Source organism: Helianthus annuus, chromosome 4, assembly GCF_002127325.2.
Source record: "Helianthus annuus cultivar XRQ/B chromosome 4, HanXRQr2.0-SUNRISE, whole genome shotgun sequence".
Taxonomy (NCBI): Eukaryota; Viridiplantae; Streptophyta; class Magnoliopsida; order Asterales; family Asteraceae; genus Helianthus; species Helianthus annuus.
In genome coordinates, this window is record NC_035436.2 from 188,395,699 (window position 1) to 188,416,143 (window position 20,445).

The 20,445-nt window shown below is 37.1% G+C and overlaps 2 protein-coding genes across 2 annotated transcripts; one reads left to right on the forward strand and one right to left on the reverse strand.

Moving 5' to 3' along the window:
- The first annotated feature begins 2,478 nt into the window (after positions 1-2,478).
- On the forward strand, positions 2,479-4,935 carry LOC110937540 (zinc finger CCCH domain-containing protein 1). Its single transcript, XM_022179969.2, has 3 exons — positions 2,479-2,750; positions 2,837-3,684; positions 4,617-4,935. Exons 1-3 carry the CDS (start codon positions 2,708-2,710, stop codon positions 4,719-4,721), a joined length of 996 nt encoding a protein of 331 aa, XP_022035661.1. The 5' UTR covers positions 2,479-2,707; the 3' UTR covers positions 4,722-4,935.
- Positions 4,936-5,659: 724 nt separating this feature from the next.
- LOC110937539 (phospholipase A1 PLIP1, chloroplastic) lies at positions 5,660-13,393 on the reverse strand. The gene is made up of 7 exons (XM_022179968.2): positions 13,151-13,393; positions 12,665-12,738; positions 8,515-9,193; positions 7,582-8,034; positions 7,433-7,492; positions 6,444-6,860; positions 5,660-6,279 (listed from the first exon to the last, which is right to left on the reverse strand). Exons 3-7 carry the CDS (start codon positions 9,148-9,150, stop codon positions 5,845-5,847), a joined length of 2,001 nt encoding a protein of 666 aa, XP_022035660.1. The 5' UTR covers positions 9,151-9,193; positions 12,665-12,738; positions 13,151-13,393; the 3' UTR covers positions 5,660-5,844.
- Between the last annotated feature and the right edge of the window lie 7,052 nt (positions 13,394-20,445).

Sequence of the window (20,445 nt, forward strand, 5' to 3'; positions counted from 1 at the left end):
TGTTTTTCTTATAAATCACATAATTCTAAAATGGATATTACATATATTATATAACAGATTATAATAACCAAAAACCATTGACTTGCGTACCTCAATTTTTTTTAATCCAAGAAAACATTAAAACTGAAAATATTATTCAAACATAGGAAACACTTATTATTCCGAACAAACAAGCCATAACTCAAATGTTCCAAAAGACTAATTCTCTTTATCACCAATGTTGCCAACGTAGAACATACGTTTTGAAGAAAAGGTAGGCAATGTAGCATCAACATCATTCAGTTCACTAATAGTGCGTTTGCCATTTTGATTCGTCTGCACATCAGCACTGATGTTCGATTCAATTTTAGTCGTGTTATCTTCGTCCATTGCCTCATATTCTTCTATTTTTGTGCGATACATTTCAGGAGGAAAAAATTCTTTATAAACGACTTTATATAGCGACGGGCAATCCTCCCAGAGACTTTCCTGCGTCCATAAAGTCCAAATAATTTTGAAGTAAAAAAGAACAATGTTGATAAAAAGTAATTTAAATTTGAATGTAAGTAAAAGACAACTATAATATATTACCAGATAATCTTCAGCATAGTTAACGTGTAACCACACAAATGACCATGATAATAGCCCTTCATGCCATTGTCTACATACACATTTGTACTGATCAATGGATCTAGCATTGAACCTCATTAAAATCTCAAACAATATAATATCGAAAGGAATATAAACCATTATGTAAAAACTTGAAACCTATAATTCAAGATGCTATGTGTATCCTTTATATAATAGATTAACTTGGACCTAATTGAACAAAAAAAAAAAAACGAATTCAAATTCATATATGGTAATTCGATTATAAATGTTAATGTAGATTCTTTTTATGTTTTTTAATCATAATTCAAATATTGAACAAGCATAGTGATTTAAGTCAATCGAAATTTTTTGTTTATGAATGGAAATGAGATTTTATGTTTAAGAATTGATTTGTTATTTAAGGAATTTTCTAACCAACAAAAATGTTATTTTATATTTGAAAATTTTCCGAATTTATGTTTTATAAAAGTTAATTAACGCATTTATCTAAAGTAATGAATAAAACTAACCTAATAACTAAAACCGAATTATTCATTTGTCAACTATTTCAAATATAGAAATCACATATTTAAATTATTGCTAAGATATACATGGTTCAACATATTCAAAAATTCCAATATTTGCAATAACTTTGAACAAATATTTCAGTGATAATATACCATTAACATTGAATTTTCGAAAAACCTTTATATGACAATTAAATTTTATAATTTTCGAAATTATTGTGAAGTAATCAATTTCATATTTGATAGCGTGATTCTTATATAATACACCATAGACCCTTCTTATAAATCACTCATGCAAATAACATTTCATACAATGGTTGATCTTTCTTTTAAACTGATACTTTTCCAAATTTTAATCAAGATTGATACCAAATCAATACATTGATTCAAGTTGGTATCTAAACAATGGCGTGATGGCCTGTCATCTTCTGAATTTGCTTTCAAACGTGGCTGTTATGTTGAAGACTATCTGATAATATTTTATTGTTTTATACTCTTTACTCAACAATACTATTAGTTTTGTTAACAACTTTTTTTTTCCGATTAATTTCATATTTATATAATCTATTTTTTTAGGAAATGCTACAAGAACAAGGTTCCTTTATTACTTCGTCTGTTTTGCTGGAATTGTGGTCGCGTCAACTCATTGAACTCTATACGTTTGATGATCAACAGTTAAGTCAGACAAATGCAAACGTTTCTGAGGAGGTGGTGATAATTGAGAATGGTCAACGTACTGTCTATCAAGTTTACGATGATGACAAGTAACAGTGTCTTTAAAATCAATATTAAAAGTATTGTTTGCGTTGTTTCTCATTTTGAAATCAATGCTACTTGGTTCTCGGTTATAATCTAAATAATATATATCTATTTTTCTTCTTAGTATTAGTAATTATATGGTAATTGTTACCACTCATATTATATATATCCCACAAATTTTATAAAACGGACCATTGTAATAAAACTAATAAAATATTAATATCCTTAAAAATAGAGCGACCCGTGGGTACCACGGGTTATAACCTAGTTATTCGATATACGCATTCATTATCACCTACTAAGGGGGTTCGGAGTGGTGTTGGCAAAAGGCATCGGCACCGATGTCTTGCCCAATGCCCACCTTTTTACCGGATTACTTTACCGATTCGGGAAGAGGGATGAGAGGGGAGAGAGTGGGATGTGTGGTGGGGTCCATGCTATCTCAACTAATCACACATTTTTCCTTTAAAAAAAAATAGTTTAGCACTTCAGTCTAATCATTGCCAACATTTTGAGCATAGTTTACTACTTTGACATGACACACTCTCATTGGTTGATTTTTTAGTTTGTCACTCTCAATTGTCTAACCGCTCCCTACACCTACACCCTAATGTTTCTAGTAACATTGGACGCCTTTGATAAACGTTGTTCAAACTCTCAAATCAAACTGTTTTTATCAGTTTGATACTTTGATCAACCTAACCGACCTAACCCTCCTTCCACTCTATTGAAATCGATAACCCTCATCCTCCGGCCACCCTATCGACGGACGTCCGTCCAATCAACGGCGGTTCAATCGACGGTATTAAGTCACCCGCCGCATCCAAAACCCTAACTTCAAATCGACCAAAATGGCTGAAAAATCAGAACAATCACCACCAAAAACCGAACAAGGTATGTCGTTACCCTAATTTTCACCTTATTGCATAATTAAATCCGATTATTTGTTAATAACTTTTCAATTTTCCCAATTTATACAGTGTGCAACTTTTTTAGAAAACCCTCAAAGAACAAAAACATACGAAAAAGACCTCATAACGAACAAGAAGATGATTCAACAACCGAACAAGAAGAGGAACCTTCAGTTATAATCAACAAGAAAAAGCAAATTACACCGGATAATAAACTCCACTTTGCAACAGCTCCATCAAAACGGTCAATAGTTGACCAACAACATCCAGACCCAGCAGACACAAAAGCAACAATATTCCAATTTGATTCATCAAAGGAAATCCAAGTTCAAAACGACAGTCGAGCGACCGCAACGTTAGAAACGGAGACCGATTTCTCGACGGACGCGAGAGCGATAAGGGAAAGAGTGTTGAAGCAAGCCGACGAGGCGTTAAAGCGGAAGGGTGATGCGGGTAACGGTGAGAAGTTGTATAAGGGGATTCATGGGTATACGGATTATAAAGCGGGGTTTAGGCGAGAGCAGACGGTGGCTAGTGAGAAAGCGGGTGGGTCGCATGGACCGTTGAGGGCTTCGGCTCATATTAGGGTTTCGGCGAGGTTTGATTACCAGCCGGATATTTGTAAGGATTATAAGGAGACCGGGTATTGTGGGTATGGTGATTCGTGTAAGTTTATGCATGATCGTGGGGATTATAAGTCGGGGTGGCAGATGGAGCAGGAGTGGGATGAAGCTGAGAAAGCGAGGAAGAGGAAATTGGCGATGAAAGGAGATGATGATGATGACGAGGATGATGATCAGGAGGATGATGACGATGAGGATGGACTTCCGTTCGCTTGTTTTATCTGCAGACAGCCGTTTGTTGATCCGGTTGTGACGAAGTGCAAGCATTATTTCTGCGAACACTGCGCTTTAAAGGTAACTGTTTTACATAATGGTGCACTTGATTTTGCTGTGTGCTGGTTAAACCAATTATATTTGACGTATCGATATCGAGTTTGAAGTATATCCCATGAGTTTTCTGGTGACTGTCATTACAGTTACCAAAAAAATGTACCTTCTTTTGGCATTGTATTATATAGGAACTTAACTAATAATCATGCTGGTTTAGAACATGAATAATTTGTTTTAGGCCTGTAAATGAATCGAACGTTCATCAACTGTTCGTGAACATGTTCGGTGAGAAGCTTGTTTGTATAATAAATGAACGAACATGAACGCAGTTTTTGTTCATTTAACTAAACGGACGAACATGAACACACGTTTTGTTCGTTCACTTATGTCCGTGAACGTCCGTTTATGTTCGTTCATTTATGTTCGTTTATTTACTCTTGCATATGTTTGTTCGTTTATGTTCGTTTTAATTTAAATACATAAGTATTTATATTTATATAAATATTAAACATAAAAGGAACTTTCTACTACTTATATAAATATAACTAATTGGTAATTGGGCTCTAGTAATAACAATGGGTTTTCCAATGGAATCTGTCCTAATTATTCACTAATTTATATAAAAATTACTTTATGTTTGTTTATGTTTGGTAAATTATGCTCATTTGTCTTCATTTATGTTTGTTCAAGTTAGCTCATTTGTGTTGTATATTTTTAGTTAAAAAAAGTAAGTTTGTTTATGTTCGTTTCCGTTCATAAATAGTTCGCTTAGGTTTTAAATGAACGAACACGAACATGACCATTTTCTTAATAAACGAACATGAACAAAAATATGTGTTCGTTTAGATGTTCATGTTCGTTCGGTTCATTTACAGGCCTAATTTGTTTCATGTTACTTTTAAGGTATTCATGATTGTCTGCTAACAAGGTTTTCTTTTGGGATTTCTATTGTGCAGCATCATGCCAAGAAGAAAAAATGCTACGTGTGCAACCAGCCGACACTTGGGATATTCAACACTGCTCATGAAATTCGAAAGAGGATAGCTGCTGAGGGAAAATAGTCAACATGTAACTTTCAACCCTTCTTTGTTTTGTTTGCTGATGCATATGATGTACTTTGCTACTACTGATGCAATTTTTAGATCACTTTTGGAGTTGGTTTTTAGTTATGTGATGGATTTCAGCATTTGGGCTGTTGTTGTCTTCTTTATATTGTTACTAAAAGATTTAGGCTGGTGGATCTTGTTTATTTTGTTTAGCATGTCGCTTTTGGGCTGTTGTTCTCTTCCGTTATATTGTCACTACAAAGTGTAGGCTGTTGGATTTTATCTATTTTGTTAGGCATGTTGCGTTAGGAGTGAACATGTAGACCAATTAACCGAACAATAACCTAAGAACACGGCTAACGGATGGTTCAATGCTGAATATTTGGTTCAGTTTCTGGTTACAACCAACCACAAAACCAAATTAAGTAATGAACCAATCAAGTATTTTGAATTAAGGAAACCAAACTGAATATTGATTTATTTTTGAAGATTTAGCAACTAATGGATGGGATATATTGAATTTTTCTTTTTGCATTTAAAAAAAAAAATTTAGACCCAAAATCGTATTTAATTTGTTATTATATATATATTTTTTTTGTTGTGTCAAAGCCCAAACTTGTATTGAAGTATTAAACCTGCCCAATTGTGACAAGCCTAAGAAATGAAGCTCAGTAGTCTGTCAGTTAACCTAATCATAGCCGAGGCATTTTGTATATTTAACTGATAACAAAACACCAAATTAATCGAACAGACCGCTTAGGCGTATCTGATAACATAAACTGTCGGTTATGGTTCAGTTATTGGCCAATATAAACATTGCTAAAATGATTTTTATTTCTTACATGTAACACACTCCTTCTTATCAAAGCCTTATCCCTTGTAATCTTCTTAATTACAACATCAGGCTACAACACAATTCGCGTGATATGAACAGTGCTCCTAAGAGATTGAAATAATATATGAACAAACTAATCAACTATAGGGCTATTCACACTATGTTTATTAGTAAATACATAATATAATAACACAATTTACAATAATATAATTAGGTGAACAAATTTGAAGCCAAACTTCTTATGAACATCACCCCATTTAGGTTAGTTCTAGTTTCCACTCTCGCTACATAACGCATTTGATTTCACGCCACCTCTGTAGTAACCAACCTCCTTTGATCCGAAACAGTCAACTGCTTTTCTTTGACTTTTGTTTCTTGACTCCAATAATGTGGAGATTGTGAGGTCAGTAACGGCCACAACAAGTTCCTCTGTTGTTTAGGTTTCCTTATGAATGTTTTTGTGTGCTGTCTTATGATCCCGTTTACTGCCTTTAGGTAGTTGCTTGAGTCATGGTCTCTAAGGATTGTGCCATCTGAACCGTAGGCTGTCGGATGTTGTAGGGTTTCTATTGGATGTGGGGAATTTAGAAAGGCCCGAATAGCAGTTTTAGTTAAACCTCGGTTTGTATTCTCCATAACATATAACGCACTTCCAGCCGGGAGTAAAGGATGATGTGGTGATGACTTTTCATCTGGTTGGAGAATGAACATTTTTCCCAATGGTGTATATAGAATACTCTGCATGTGTCAAAGATTATATAAATGAAGTTAGTTTGATATAGAATGCATCATATGGAAACTTATGTAGTTAATATCGCCTTACCGATATGTCAAATATCGGTCCTTGACTGATATCTGATTTTTTACCGCATTAACTTCTAAGAATTGGAAAGTATACTTACATTTCTATTGAGGCATGGATGAGAGCGAAAGGTACCACACAACCTTTTAAGTAATTGAGCAACATGTTTTGGGTAATTGCATGAAAACGCTCTTGGAACAATGTCTCTATGCATCATGACACAATGAACGTGGTTCTCGTCAAGGCCCAATTGATCAAGAATCTTTTGACCATTACAGAACACAAATGGTGAACCAAAGGTGACTACTGGTCTTAGAGCCGACGGTTTGACCACCTTTCTGGTCAATAACATCAAATTAACTAGTAGAGAGAGACTCCCCCCTAGAGAATGACCTGTAAACTGGAGCTTTGCTCTTTCACCATATCTGTTAAGATGTTCTTGAATATGTGGCATGAATTGCTCGTATATTCCCTTTGCCGCCTCGTAAATTCCCCTATGAACTGGCACGCCTGTTTCCTGTAACAGTTCTAATGGTTAGTTCATATGTTTTTTGACGTGATTGCTATCACGAAGGTCAGGTGGCAATACAAAATGGTCTTAACGTGCGAGGTACGCGAGTGAAAAAATAACGTGCGTAATTAGGGTTAACCCAACCCCGTGCGTAATTATGCAAATAATGTGCATAATTAGGTTTTAACCTAATCCATGCGTAATTATACAAATAACGTGCGTATGTGCGTAATTCACTATTGCACCGTCACACGTTGAGGAGCAATTGTACGTTAACCTTCCCCTACATACAAATGGGTCAATTTGAGTTATTCTATATCTCTTGCGAGCCAAATGTGCTGAACTAAAAGATTTAATTAAAAAGGAAACGGGTCAGTTGGGTCGAAAGTCATTCCGATAAGTATTCAGTACCACAAAACTTCCTAAATCATTTTATTAATAGACCTTAGATCATTATAATAGTAATATAATTTTGCTACTGTATATCAATCATGAATATAAAAAGTGTTTGCGAGTTTGCCAAACACAACCCATTTTGACCCGTTGCCCAACCCGCCGTTATTTAAGAAACGTTGTACCTCAAACTTTGTCGGTTCAAAGAAGAGATTTGCCTGCCATGATGCCACCGAATCCGAACCCTAAAATTTCCGAGAGATAAAACAGTAAGCCATTAACGACTTCATATTAGGTTCTATTAATTAGCATGTCTTAGGGGATATTCGGGTACCTGGATGACAAAACACCGAGTGTATATACTCGAATCATCACAAATAAACCACTCACAAGGGGATGAATGAAGTGACTGAAGATCCCTTGCAGCCTCCTGTTTTTCTTTCTCAGGTGCTGCAACTACTGCTGTCATAGTAGAAGCCGCCATATACGCCGCCATTTCCGAATTATAAACTCTTGAAGAAGGATCTGTGATGTCATCGTCTTCCTCAGCGAGCGGGTCGGATTCAAGGTTGATCAGTCCACCTGCTTGGGATTGTACATATGTTGCTGCCGAGGCCGCTATTTCATACGCAGAAGTACGAGTTGTATGCTTTTCGGGCCTCTGGTTGTTTGTTGAAGCAGTCACCGGTACGCTGTTCAACTCGCGTGGAATCTCTTGGGCCGACACTTTCTTCTCCAATGAAGATGTTACAAATGTCAAGTCGTAGTATCTTCTCAAGTCGTCCTCCTACAACGTTGTCATACATTTTGATCTTATTAATATCTTTTCACCCATTATATTATATTATATTATATTATAAAAGAAGGGCAACCTCTACTTTTATATTATTTTTCTTCATCATATTTACAACAATGCCATCCAACTCATGTTTTTTCTTTCTTTTTGTATTTCAACCCTTCAACTTTTAGCATTGCCACTTACATCCCTTAGCTTTCTAAAAACTTTGTAAAATATCATTTTGACCCCCCTCGATTTTTACGTGCTTATTTTTATGTACGTTTTTTGTTGGTCTACGTTTTGTTCAGAAACGAGTCGGGTCAAATATAATACGTTTTCACTAGGCGGTGCGGGTCAAAATACTATTTTGTAAACAAAAACAAACAATGGCTTGAAACATGCGGCAACAACAACAAACAATGGCTTGGAACATGCGGCGGGTCAAAATACTATTTTGTAAACAAAAACAAACAATGGCTTGGAACATACCTCAATCTCTGGAATAACATAGGCCATGTTACAAAGGAAAGCCAATTGTGAAAACTGCTTTGTATCAGACCAAGAAACTTGTTTCAACATTCCCGAGAATGTTTCCTGATTAACGATTACGTTGTCTTCATCATCGCTATAATCTACCTCACAACCCTCTCCATTTCCATCTTCATCACATCCTTTCTCTTCTCCGTTTTCACCATCGAGTTCGTTATTTTGTTTCTGAACCCACCGGCTTCTAATTTCCACTAGCCTCTCAATCCAATTAGCCCGGTTTTTCTCTTCTTTCGTCATTTCAACGTCACTAACATCTGCCACTTCATCTCCCCGTTCTGTATCTGTATCTGTATCCATACCTGTGCTTGTGTCAGGATCGAATAGCAATGTCTTAAGTGAGTTTGGGATAAACGAACTCGATAGATTTAAGTTGAAAATCCCAACCGAACGGCTGTTTTTCAACTTGGGTTGATTCATCGACGCCTGAACATGATTAGCAGAATAACATAAATTGTTGTCGGAGTGTGCTCTTCGAATTCGTGCATGTTGTCTTAAGTTTTGACTTGAGATTGACCGGTTAAGGATGTTTGGGGTCGTTGGCTGGCTGGAAACGGAGATACTACTGCATACCATCATCACCAACAATAGAAGCGCGCTTCACGTTTCACGTCCAGATCGCCTAAGACATGTTTTCACTAGAATATGTTTATTTGGTTTCATAAATTAAAAGATTAAAGGCATTGAACATTTTATAAAGACATAGATTAAAGGCGACAAACTGGGACCTAGGTATCAAAGACAACGTGAGTTCATTCTAGATTATACCAAAAGTGGACATGCATTCTGAGGGATGCCCGGCTTTATAATTAGTATTGATGCTATAATACTTATAATAGTAATATAAACACGGCACAGCATCTTATCTAGGACTTTCGTGTATGAAATTTTGTTTTGGGTTGGGTTGCACACGTCATTTATAAACTTTGACAGGACTGTGTCAACCGGTAGAAACTAATATTCAGGACTTCAGGTACGAGGAATTACTCACCAATGATCATGCCACGTCAGATAATAATAATAATCCATGGAGCGTACTTGTTTAATTGGTGGTTGGTAACAACACAATTAAGATGAGGGTGTTCAATATTAGGAGGGTGTAAGGGGTGCACCCAAACCGTTTTAAAAAAACATGATTGGTTGAAAGATGCTAGGCCCTACCCCTCTCCCAACGGTCATAATCAATCCACCATCCATCTCCCCGCATGCGGCATACAGTCCCCGCATTTAGCCTCCCCCGCGCGGCAAAAGATGTTGGCGCCAGTGTTCCCTGGGTGGCAAAGGGCCTTGCCGCTTCCACCTCGTACACCCTTTCAACCGATAACTGTTTCGTTTTAATTGAACCGAGCTCTGAATTTGGTGTTCAAATCGAACTTGATTTGTGATTTTCAAACAGATTCCAATCCAATATTTGAATTATATGTGTATACTTCTAATATATATTACTTGTATATTTTGTTTCTCAATTTAGGGGCTGTTTGGCAACTTCTGAATGGTTGCTAAACCAGTAAAATGTCTGAATCATTAAGAGCCAATATAATGCTCAACAATTCAGAGGCAAATGTCTGACCAATTCAGATAAAAAGTCTTAACCATTCAGACTCAGTATAATGTTTAACCATTCAGACATCTACTCACGAAACAAATAGTCTGAACCATTAAGTGTTGAACTAGTAAGAAGTCTAAACCATTAAGAGCGCCATTAAGAACTAGACAATCAGCTCCTTAGTTTATTCGGATCAGCCGAATTAGAATCCAGTTTCAAAATTTTCAAACCCAAACAAACTGAAAAAACCGAAAACCGAACCAACAAACAACCCTAATTATATATGTATAATTGTATATGTATAATAATCAGTTTTTGCGTTTATGTTAAGTTCATCATTTACACGCTTCAACTTATAGGATTTCGTTGAATTGATCCAAGTTAAAAAAATAAAAAAGTCAATCTCGAATTGTGCATTTTGTCCTAAATTTTGTTGTAACAAAGCAAAACCACAGACCAATCAGAGTACAAGCATATGATATATTTGTCTTCTAACTGTCCCCTTGAGTTGATACCAATGCGAGGAGACTAGAGTTTTAACGTTCTACCCCAAGGCCTCTTTGTTTTAAGCATCTCTTCTCTTCCAATTTAAAACAAGAATTACAAATAAAAAATAAGCAATTATCAGTGACAGCTGTCAAACCCGAGTTGAGTCCTATAGGTTTTCTCACAGCAGATCCGTACAAGTTTCTTGAATACAGATATTAATCCGTAAAAAGTTGTTCTGTAAGAATCTAACTATACTACATCAATATGTCCCGAGAGAGGCGATACCTAAACTTGTCTCGCCTTTAAATGATAAAAGAGTATACAAAAAAGGTTGTACAAGTTTTCTCTTTAAAAAAAGTCACGGTGAATATTCTGACAAGCTATATTGTAGTGATAGATTTGTCCTAAAAGTTGTAACAAGATGTCCTAGTACATAATCATCTATAGACTTGAGCTAAATGTTGGTACTTTTAACTTAGAGAGAATACAAGTATAAGCATTAGCTTAAGGCTGGTGATGAAGATGAAAATGTAAGCGTTTAAATCTTATCCAGTTAGATGTGAGTATGTGATTTTATTGATGTCGAACACCAACTTTTATTCAACCCAAACTCGTTATCATAAAGCAGAAATGTAAATTTGTTAACTTGATTCTCTTTTTCCCAATCTACAAACTTCCATTTTATTTCTTATATCTTGATTCTATCTCCTCTGATATTAAAATCTTATGCCAACCCATCATTAAGTGGCATTCACATATTCATACCTCCAGGGATAGAGCCAACTTACGAGTAACGGGGTCAAGAATGAGAGTGAAAATTTATGCACTTGAGCTTGTTTTAAATCCTGTGGTGGACATAATGTGTAGATTTTAAGAGTAGGCTCAGAGAGTATATGAGTTGGCCGTTTTAAAGAAACAACTTGAGTGTAGCTCGTTTTAAGAGCTTTTTAAACTTAAGTTTGCAACTTAAAGGTTAGCTCACAAGTCCTTTGTAATAAGTGTACCCAAACACCTTCAAGGAGGACAGGAGGTTGATGTGTTTTGATAATCTTTGTAACCGTAAACAAGACAAATGTTTGATAATGTGACGGGGCTAAATTTTTAAAAAATCGTATTTACTCATAATATGCTTTAAATATGGTTCTTGATCACTCCCGCGTACCCTTTGAGAGCGCGTCGGTGATTAAGGAATGTGTGCGGAAAGCGCTTACACTTCTTGATGCTCAACAGATGCATCCTGATTCACAAAATAGTGTGGGTGTGTAAAAAAATGGTTGTTAACCATCTAAAACACATTCATGATGCTCAACAGATGCATCATGATTCATGCATGAGTCTTCATAATTAGGGCCCCTAACATTGTTTCTTAAATTATAAAACTGACAAGCTGCCACGAGGTTTGTGAGAATCTTGTCCCACTAATACTGTCACTGATCAATTTTCAGAAGTGATTATATAAAACCAATAAAGTAAGAATATACCAACTAAGCAATAATTGCAATAATCCAGATTATTTGCTCTGTCTAATAAATGATAATGAAATATAAAAATAATTTTCATGCTTTAAAACTTTTCTCAAAAATTGCAAATTATTTTGAAACATCTTTTAGGAGTATTTTCTCATTCTTTATAATTGGATTAAAAACTTATATAATATTATATAGCATGCAGTGTTAAATAAACATCACAGATTATAATATACATAATTCAAAAATAAGACACATACAATGAGACGGTGTATCTATTTTTTTTAAATATAACTACACTGTCAACTAAATAACCACACATAATTAACCCTAAACCAAGCCGTATATTCTGATTTCAGTGCCAAGGAGCAATAAAATATTATTCATTAAAATGAAGACATCACACAACTGCCATATTACATGAATATTTTATTAACTGTCACATTATATAAAGTAGATTTACATTAGCATGAGACAACCACAACAGAATTATTGAGCCGTTCTAATGTAAAAACAGTCTGTTGATTAATTAGCACGTATTCTTCAAAGCATTAATTTGACATAAATTCACAAACAGATAACCGAAACATACCTGAAAAACACAGATCGGCTATCAACTCCAGCGGTTTCTGTACCGTATGAGATCGGACTTCGCATCGAACAAATCTACAAAAAGAAATACACAACAATTACTCCGTGTTAAGATCATCTGGATCAAATCATTGATTCCTTTACAATATCTCAATGAATTGTTTGATTCTATGTTTTTGCATGTGTTTGTGGCTTCGAAAGCTCCAATCGATTGAAAACTCTTGCCAGTAAAATTTAGAAATATGAATAAAAACATTATCAATCGGATCAATTTGCTCCAAATCCTCCACAATTTAACTCGGAATTCGAATCGTTTAGTAGACATGACATTTATATGAATTAACCGCGTGTTTTTGTGTGTGTAATCACTGCTCAGTAATTAACAACGAAACGATCAATTTGCTTCAAATCCTCCACAATTTTACTCGCAATTCGAATCGTTATGTAATTGTGTGTGTGTGTGTGAGAGAGAGAGAGAGAGAATTACACATGATTTCTGCTGCTGCGAAAGCTCCAATGAATGGAGGACTCTCGCAGCAGGATTGCGAACGAATGTACGTATCTATGATGATTTGAATTTGATCGAACGCCTTTCTTCTTCCAACGATCTGATTAATCGGTTGTCTCACCGATTTCTCACACAGATTTTGATAATTCAACACATATTTATGTATTCTTTGAAGAAGTAAGAGAGAGGAGAGGGTCACACTCTTTGGGTGGTTACTGAGATCTGGTAGGACTTGTTATATGGCTACCTGAGAGAGAATCTCCTCACGTGGTTTTTCAACCTTGCCACGTACCATTACCATTTTAACAATATTCTTTTTTTTTACCTTTATACCCCTTATGATGACGTGAGCCGAGCTGGCTCATTTTGTAACCAAGCCAAGCTCGGCTAGGTTTGATGGTTCTTAGGCTCGTTTAACTCTAAAGCTAGAGCTTTAGCCAAGCCGAGCCGCCTCAATTAATTTCGAGTTTGAGCTCGAGTCCACCCTGGCTTAACTCGGCTCGACTTGTTTACGGTTATGAACTTCTTACACATTATGACATTTTGTAATTATTAAAAAAGTTTAAAGAGTATCAAGATTTCCTTTTTTAAAGACAACTTATATAACCAAAGACATCCTTTTAGCAAAAAAAAAAAAAAAAAAAAATACATGACTAACATGAGATTGTTTATCCACTCGACCAATACAATCTTTGGTTAACGTGTAATATACTAACGTATTTAAGTTACTACTTTTCAAATATTACAAATGTATACATTTTATAAAACTTGTATAAATGCAACCGAACACTGTTCAAAGGATATACAATAGTAAATAGTGTATTTGTTCAATCGGTCATAAATAATTATGTTTGATTGCTAGGTACCCTGTCCACGTAGGATTCATCGGGTGGTAACATTGCCGTTGCTGTCGCAGGTATGTTGTGCGAGTTAAGGATGTGGGTTGTTAGTCACCGAAGCAGGTATGCTTAGTGATGCAGAGAGGAGAGAGACCTACAGGTATGTGTTTTTCTAAGAAGGAATATCGTCGCCGGTGGAGTGATACGCTGGTTGTGGTCTCCAAATAGTTGACATGACTCCATTGTATTGGTTGATATGTGTCAGAACTTCAAGAACAGATTCAATCACACAACAGGAACAATTTTATTCAACTTCTTTCTAGACCAATACAAAGAAATCAACCAGTCATCACAGATTGATTGGTGAACATAAACAACCAAAAGATTGAAACCGAACAAAGCCAACAGCCTCACGAATGTACGTGTGAGGGAAAGAAGGCAAGAGCACAAGTGTATTCGAGAAGGATCTAAGTGAGGCGGTGTGTTTGAACCCGAGGCAGAGACCTCTTTAAATAATACAAGCAGCTCCAAGCCCATAAGCACAAGCAGCCCAGCAAGAGGCTCTAAGCCCAACCGACAAAACCTCAAAAAGAAACAAAAACTAACGGTTAGAATATATAGAGGGAAACAAAATAAATAGCAAAAATAAAACATTTAAACTGACTATATTTTTAACATCCCCCCTCAGTTTGAATGTTTAAACAAGTTTGTAAGCCCCAAAGACTTACACATTTCGTCATGGTTTCTTGGCAGCAACCATTTTGTAAACACATCCGCAAGTTGAAAATCTGTTTTTATACCGGCTGTCTTGATAATACCAGCAGCTATTTTTTCTCTCAGAAAAAATAGATCTACCTCAAAATGTTTCGTTTTATCATGAAAAACGGGATTAGCCGCTATAGATAAAGCTGCAGTATTGTCACACTTGAGAGTAACCGGAAGATCAACCTTGATTCTTAATTCCCTTAATATGTTTATAAGCCACAAAATTTCACATGAGGCACTGCACATAGACCTGTACTCAGCTTCTGCCGAGGAGCGAGAGACAACACTTTGTGTCACACCCCGATTTCCACGTGTATCACCGGTGGGCCCGGTGGGGGATTATCGTGACGTAGTTGGCAACAATATAGTCAAACCACAATATGTGAATGCACAGCGGAAGCATAAAGATAAATATAATTCAACCATTTACTGCAATATCCAAATGTATCACAAGTAGTTGAATAATATCCACAGGATGGATCAAAATAAAATAAAATGTCGTTCAACAGATAAGACATCAAGCTTGCGAGACTTCTTAATGATGCTATGGAGCTAATGCCAGCCAATTACGTGTAGTACCTGCACTTAATCTTTTTGGGAAAATACGTCAGTTTACACTGGTAAATACGATCAACTGACTCATTTTGTAAATGATTGAAAATTGGTTTAGATGCACAAGGCATAAACATGTTTGTTTAACTTGGGAAAATTATTTGATATTATAATCTTGTGAACGAATTACATGTTCCTTCTATGCGTTCAGTAGCCCGGATCCTGTCCGGGTTAAAGATCAATAGACACACCACATTTGCGTAAAACCGAGGTGGGTAAACCATCGGCTACGTCTTTTAATAGTATAGACATCATACCGGGTGTACGCCTACACCCGGGTGTCAAGGTCGTGGCCATTTCGTAAAATGATGCCAAGGATATCCGGGACATGGTCATTAACCCCCCAAAGGCTTTTAAGTAACAAGACTGTTTAAATGAGCCGATCAAACTATTCAATTAACCACCTAAGCGATGGAATTATTTGATGCTCAATCAAGCGGTATTTCATATACCGTAACCCAAGCCCGTATAAGGGAAATTAAGTTAAAAGTATTTACCTTTGCAATGTATATTCCTTAATCAGTTAAATCACATGTATCTTTTACTGGGGCTCCTTATTCTGGAACGAAGGTTTTAAAATAACCTATTAGAATCCTAACGGGTCTTTATATTAGCCGTAGCCTAGACCGGTTAGTTTCGAGGGATAGTTACGGTTTAATCGCGTGAAAGGCGAAAACCGAGAATGGAATGTGATTCTGACCCAACAAGTTTGGAGACTCGTTTTATATGGTTTAATATTCACACTCTGGATTTTGGGGTCAAAATGATATGGTTTGACCCGTATCGGCTAATTTATGTAAACTAGTTACATCAGCCGAACCGTGCGCGCAATAGGCGCAACGGGTAACCGTAGGAGTCCTACACTGTTTTCCTAAGTCAATATACTTTAAAGAGGTTGTGGTATCAGTAGGATACCTTCCATAATGCCCGTAACGAGTTTTAGTTCATTATACGCCCCGTAGGGGTTTTCTGGTTATTTTAAAGACTTTTAAAGGGATTACCGAGTTCTACAGGAAACCTGAGTTTCCCGATCAGTTTAACAAGTCTAAAATATCTTATTTATTATTTAAAATCAGTAGCAACTGGAATCGGGTCAAAAGACCTTGTATAACTCAAGTTTTGGCCGAAAAGGGCATATTCGGTATTTACCGAACCGTAGCCATAACCGCAGGTTATGAGCAGGTTAAAACTTGTTAAAAATCTTTAAAAATCCCAAAATATTATTTTATTACAGTGGGTAATAGTTTTGGTGACCAAATCTTGGTCTAGGTAGGCGTTATGCTAATTGCGCCGTTTATTACTAAAGTTTACTTTAATTGCGCTTTTTAGCATAACTCCTATTCTAGACCTCGGATTGACGTGAAACTTTAAGAACATGCTTAGCATTTGGTAAGCATAGTCATGGTCCTTTCACGTATCCGAAATACTCGTTTTATTTTAAAAAGGGCGTTACGGTCAACTTTTTAAGTAATTAACGGAAACGCGTAAAAGACTCGGACAACATCGAACCGGTCACAGAGGCTTATGCCATCATGTAACCTGGTCCTAAGAGAGTCCTAAGGCATATCTATATTGCACTAAAACGGGTCAGAACTGAAGTCAAAGCAAAAGTCAAACTTTTGCGACATTCGGTTCCGAACCGGGTCTATATAGCAAATGGCCGAATCAAACGAGCGTAAACAAGTTTATATATTTATTATCATGTTTTATGAGTGTCTAAACAGGTTGCATATCGTTTATATTACAGATTATGCATAAATCGCAAAAATAGCTTTCTGTTGACTTTTTAAGTACACGTTTGACTCGACATTTGAACTAGTTAGAGTGGTGATCATGGGGAACCCTTTCAGAAGTTTATTACCCACATAAATACCAACACATAACCACTTTTGATTCGACAAGTGACTGAGCCATTAAGGATTTATCTTGAAGTCAAACCGTAGTTGCGACGGTTTGATTTTTAGCTATTAAAGTAGGAAAAACTTAACCACAAAGGATTTGAATAACTTACAGAAGCTTGACACGAAATAGGATGCTAAGAGAAAGCTTTGAGAGCTCCAAGTATGATCAGAAGAGTGTGTTTGAGGTGTGGTGAACATATGCACACAGTGTGTCTATTTATAGTGTTCAAATGGCTCTTAGATCATTACACAATAGCCTACAAGTGATCATGGATGAATGGCATGTGTCTCTAGGTGTTATGGGTCGAGTAGGGGGCGCCCATGCCTCTGGGAAACCCATCCATAATTGTTTTGCCGTTTAAAAGAGCCAACAGCCATATTTCTGTCGCTGGGCGTCGCTTACGGACCGTATGGCTTAGGCCTTGCGGTCCGTAAGCCTGTAGCGGATCTGAGTTTAATCATTCACTTCCTTACGGTCCGTAAGGCATGACCCTTGCGGTCCGTAAGGGTTAAGAAAAATATCTTTTTTGAATCTTTTATAATGATTATGAAAATCTTTGGTAATTAATACCCTGACCTTTCGGGTTTGAAGGGGTAACTTTGCGATATGGCCCTCGGTTAATTACAATTAAGGACCTCGCGTTATTTACCCGTGTTATTAAGCCCCCGGATAGTTTACTTATTATCCGAAAATCCTTAATTTATATAGTTGACGCTTTTAACCCCTCTCGTACGAATTTGGTCATAAGTTTCTCGTTTTAAAACGGAACTTCGCGGAATTTATATATTATATTTTAGTGAGCGTATTTTACTGTTACAAGGCTTCGGGTATGTCAAAGGGTCACTCAGAGGTATAATTAAACATGTTGACACAGTTAACCCATCGCAGCTTGTAATCTCTCGCTTTCTTCCGCGTTTCGCTTCTGTACGATCCATGATTTATTCGTTTGAAGGTACGAGCATCTTTTAGGGTTACTATACAATATACTTACCCTTGTTTGACATTTATAACCCTCGAATTTACATACTTTCAAGGTTTGTCAATATTAGTCCTTTATTAAACATTAAATGCCACGTGTAGACTCAAGACACGTGTCAATACATCATTGGACTCAAAATTTCGAGGTGTTACATCCTCACCCCCTTAAAATAAATCTCGACCCGAGATTTACTCAAACAAATAGGGATATTTCTCCTTCATCGTGGATTCAACTTCCCACGTGAATTCAGGGCCTCTTCGAGCATCCCATTTAACTTTAACTATCGATACATGTTTTCTTCGGAGCTTTTTCACCTGTCGGTCTTCAATCGACAAAGGCTTCTCCACAAACTTCAAGCTCTCATCTATATGCACATCTGTGTGTGGGATCACCAATGATTCATCAGCGAAACACTTCTTTAGATTGCAGATGTGGAACACATTATGAATTCCATTGAGCTCTTCTGGTAAGTTTAATTTATAGGCAACTGACCCGACCCGTTCGATAACCTCAAAAGGTCCTATGTATCGCGGGCTCAGTTTACCCTTCTTACCGAAACGCATCACCCCCTTCCAGGGCGATACTTTTAGCAACACTTTTTCACCTACCTCAAAGTGAAAATCCTTACGCTTCGGATCAGCGTAACTTTTCTGCCTATCACGGGCAGCTTTGAGACGTTCCCGGATCTGGACAATCTTGTCCGTTGTCTCGAAACCTATCTCTGGTCTCGATAATTGGACCTCTCCCACTTCCGCCCAACAAACAGGCGATCTACACTTCCTACCGTATAATGCCTCGAATGTCGCAGCCTTTATGCTGGTATGGTAGCTATTGTTGTAGGAGAATTCGATTAGGGGTAAGTTCTTATCCCAACTACCACCTAAATCGATAGCACATGCTCGCAGCATGTCTTCTAACGTTTGAATGGTACGCTCACTCTGACCGTCCGTCTGTGGATGGTAAGCCGTACTGAAGTTCAAACGCCTGCCCAAAGATTGCTGGAAACTCTTCCAGAAATGAGACGTGTACCTAGTATCCCTGTCGGAGATAATAGACACAGGTATGCCGTGTAAGGCGACAATCTTATCAACATATAACTGGGCCAATGTATCGGAGCTATAGGTCTCCTTGATGGGTAAGAAATGAGCTGACTTAGTCAGTCGATCGACTATAACCCATATTGTGTCGTTTCCTTTGCTCGTTTTTGGTAACTTGGTGATAAAGTCCATAGTTACACACTCCCATTTCCATTCAGGAAGTTCAGGCTGTTGTAGCAAGCCAGATGGCTTTTGATGCTCAGCCTTGACTTGCGCACAAGTCAAGCATTTGGCTACATAGGCGGCTACAGACTTTTTCAAGCCTATCCACCAATAATTTGCCTTTAAATCCTGATACATTTTGTCTGCTCCAGGATGGACAGAGTATTTGGAACTATGGGCTTCCTGGAGGATGACATCCCGTAGTCCCCCATAGATAGGAACCCACATCCGCCCATTCAATCTCAAAAGTCCATCCTTGTGAAGAGTTAACTGCTCCTCAGTTACTCCCAACTTTTCCTTAGTATAATTAGCTTCCAACACAGCCTCTCGCTGTGCAGCTAATATCCTTTCAATCAAGTTATTCTTTACTTCCATCCTCCTCGCATTGATGCGGATGGGTTTCATCCTTTCTTTCCGGCTCAGGGCATCAGCGACTACATTCACCTTGCCGGGATGGTACCTGATCTCACAATCATAATCATTCAAGGTCTCCATCCAACGGCATTGCCTCATATTTAGCTCCTTCTGATTGAACAGATGTTGAAGGCTTTTGTGATCTGAATAGATCACAAACTTGATTCCATATAAATAATGCCTCCACAGTTTTAGTGCGAATACAACGGCACCCAGCTCCAAGTCATGGGTGTTGTAATTCTTTTCGTGTACCTTTAACTGTCGTGAAGCATAGGCAATCACTTTGCCTTTCTGCATGAGCACACACCCCATGCCTGTGTGTGACGCGTCGCAGTAAACTACGAACTCTTCGGTACCTTCCGGTAGCGTCAACACAGGAGCGTTGCTCAGCCTCTGTTTCAAAATATCAAAGGATTCTTGCTGCTTAGGGCCCCAAATAAACTTTTCCTTCTTCTTGGTTAGAGAAGTTAAAGGCGCAGCAATCCTTGAGAAATTCTCAATGAA

What these genes read in the sequence shown, in the direction of transcription:
- LOC110937540 (XM_022179969.2), top strand. Translation starts at nt 2,708, where the DNA reads ATGGCTGAAAAATCAGAACAATCACCACCAAAAACCGAACAAG. An exon ending in ACCACCAAAAACCGAACAAG is followed by an intron (nt 2,751 to 2,836) that starts GTATGTCGTTAC and finishes CAATTTATACAG; the next exon opens with TGTGCAACTTTTTTAGAAAA. An exon ending in GCGAACACTGCGCTTTAAAG is followed by an intron (nt 3,685 to 4,616) that starts GTAACTGTTTTA and finishes TCTATTGTGCAG; the next exon opens with CATCATGCCAAGAAGAAAAA.
- LOC110937539 (XM_022179968.2), bottom strand. Translation starts at nt 9,150, where the DNA reads ATGATGGTATGCAGTAGTATCTCCGTTTCCAGCCAGCCAACGACCCCA. An exon ending in ATGTTATTCCAGAGATTGAG is followed by an intron (nt 8,035 to 8,514) that starts GTATGTTCCAAG and finishes ACAACGTTGTAG; the next exon opens with GAGGACGACTTGAGAAGATA. An exon ending in CTCGGTGTTTTGTCATCCAG is followed by an intron (nt 7,493 to 7,581) that starts GTACCCGAATAT and finishes CGGAAATTTTAG; the next exon opens with GGTTCGGATTCGGTGGCATC.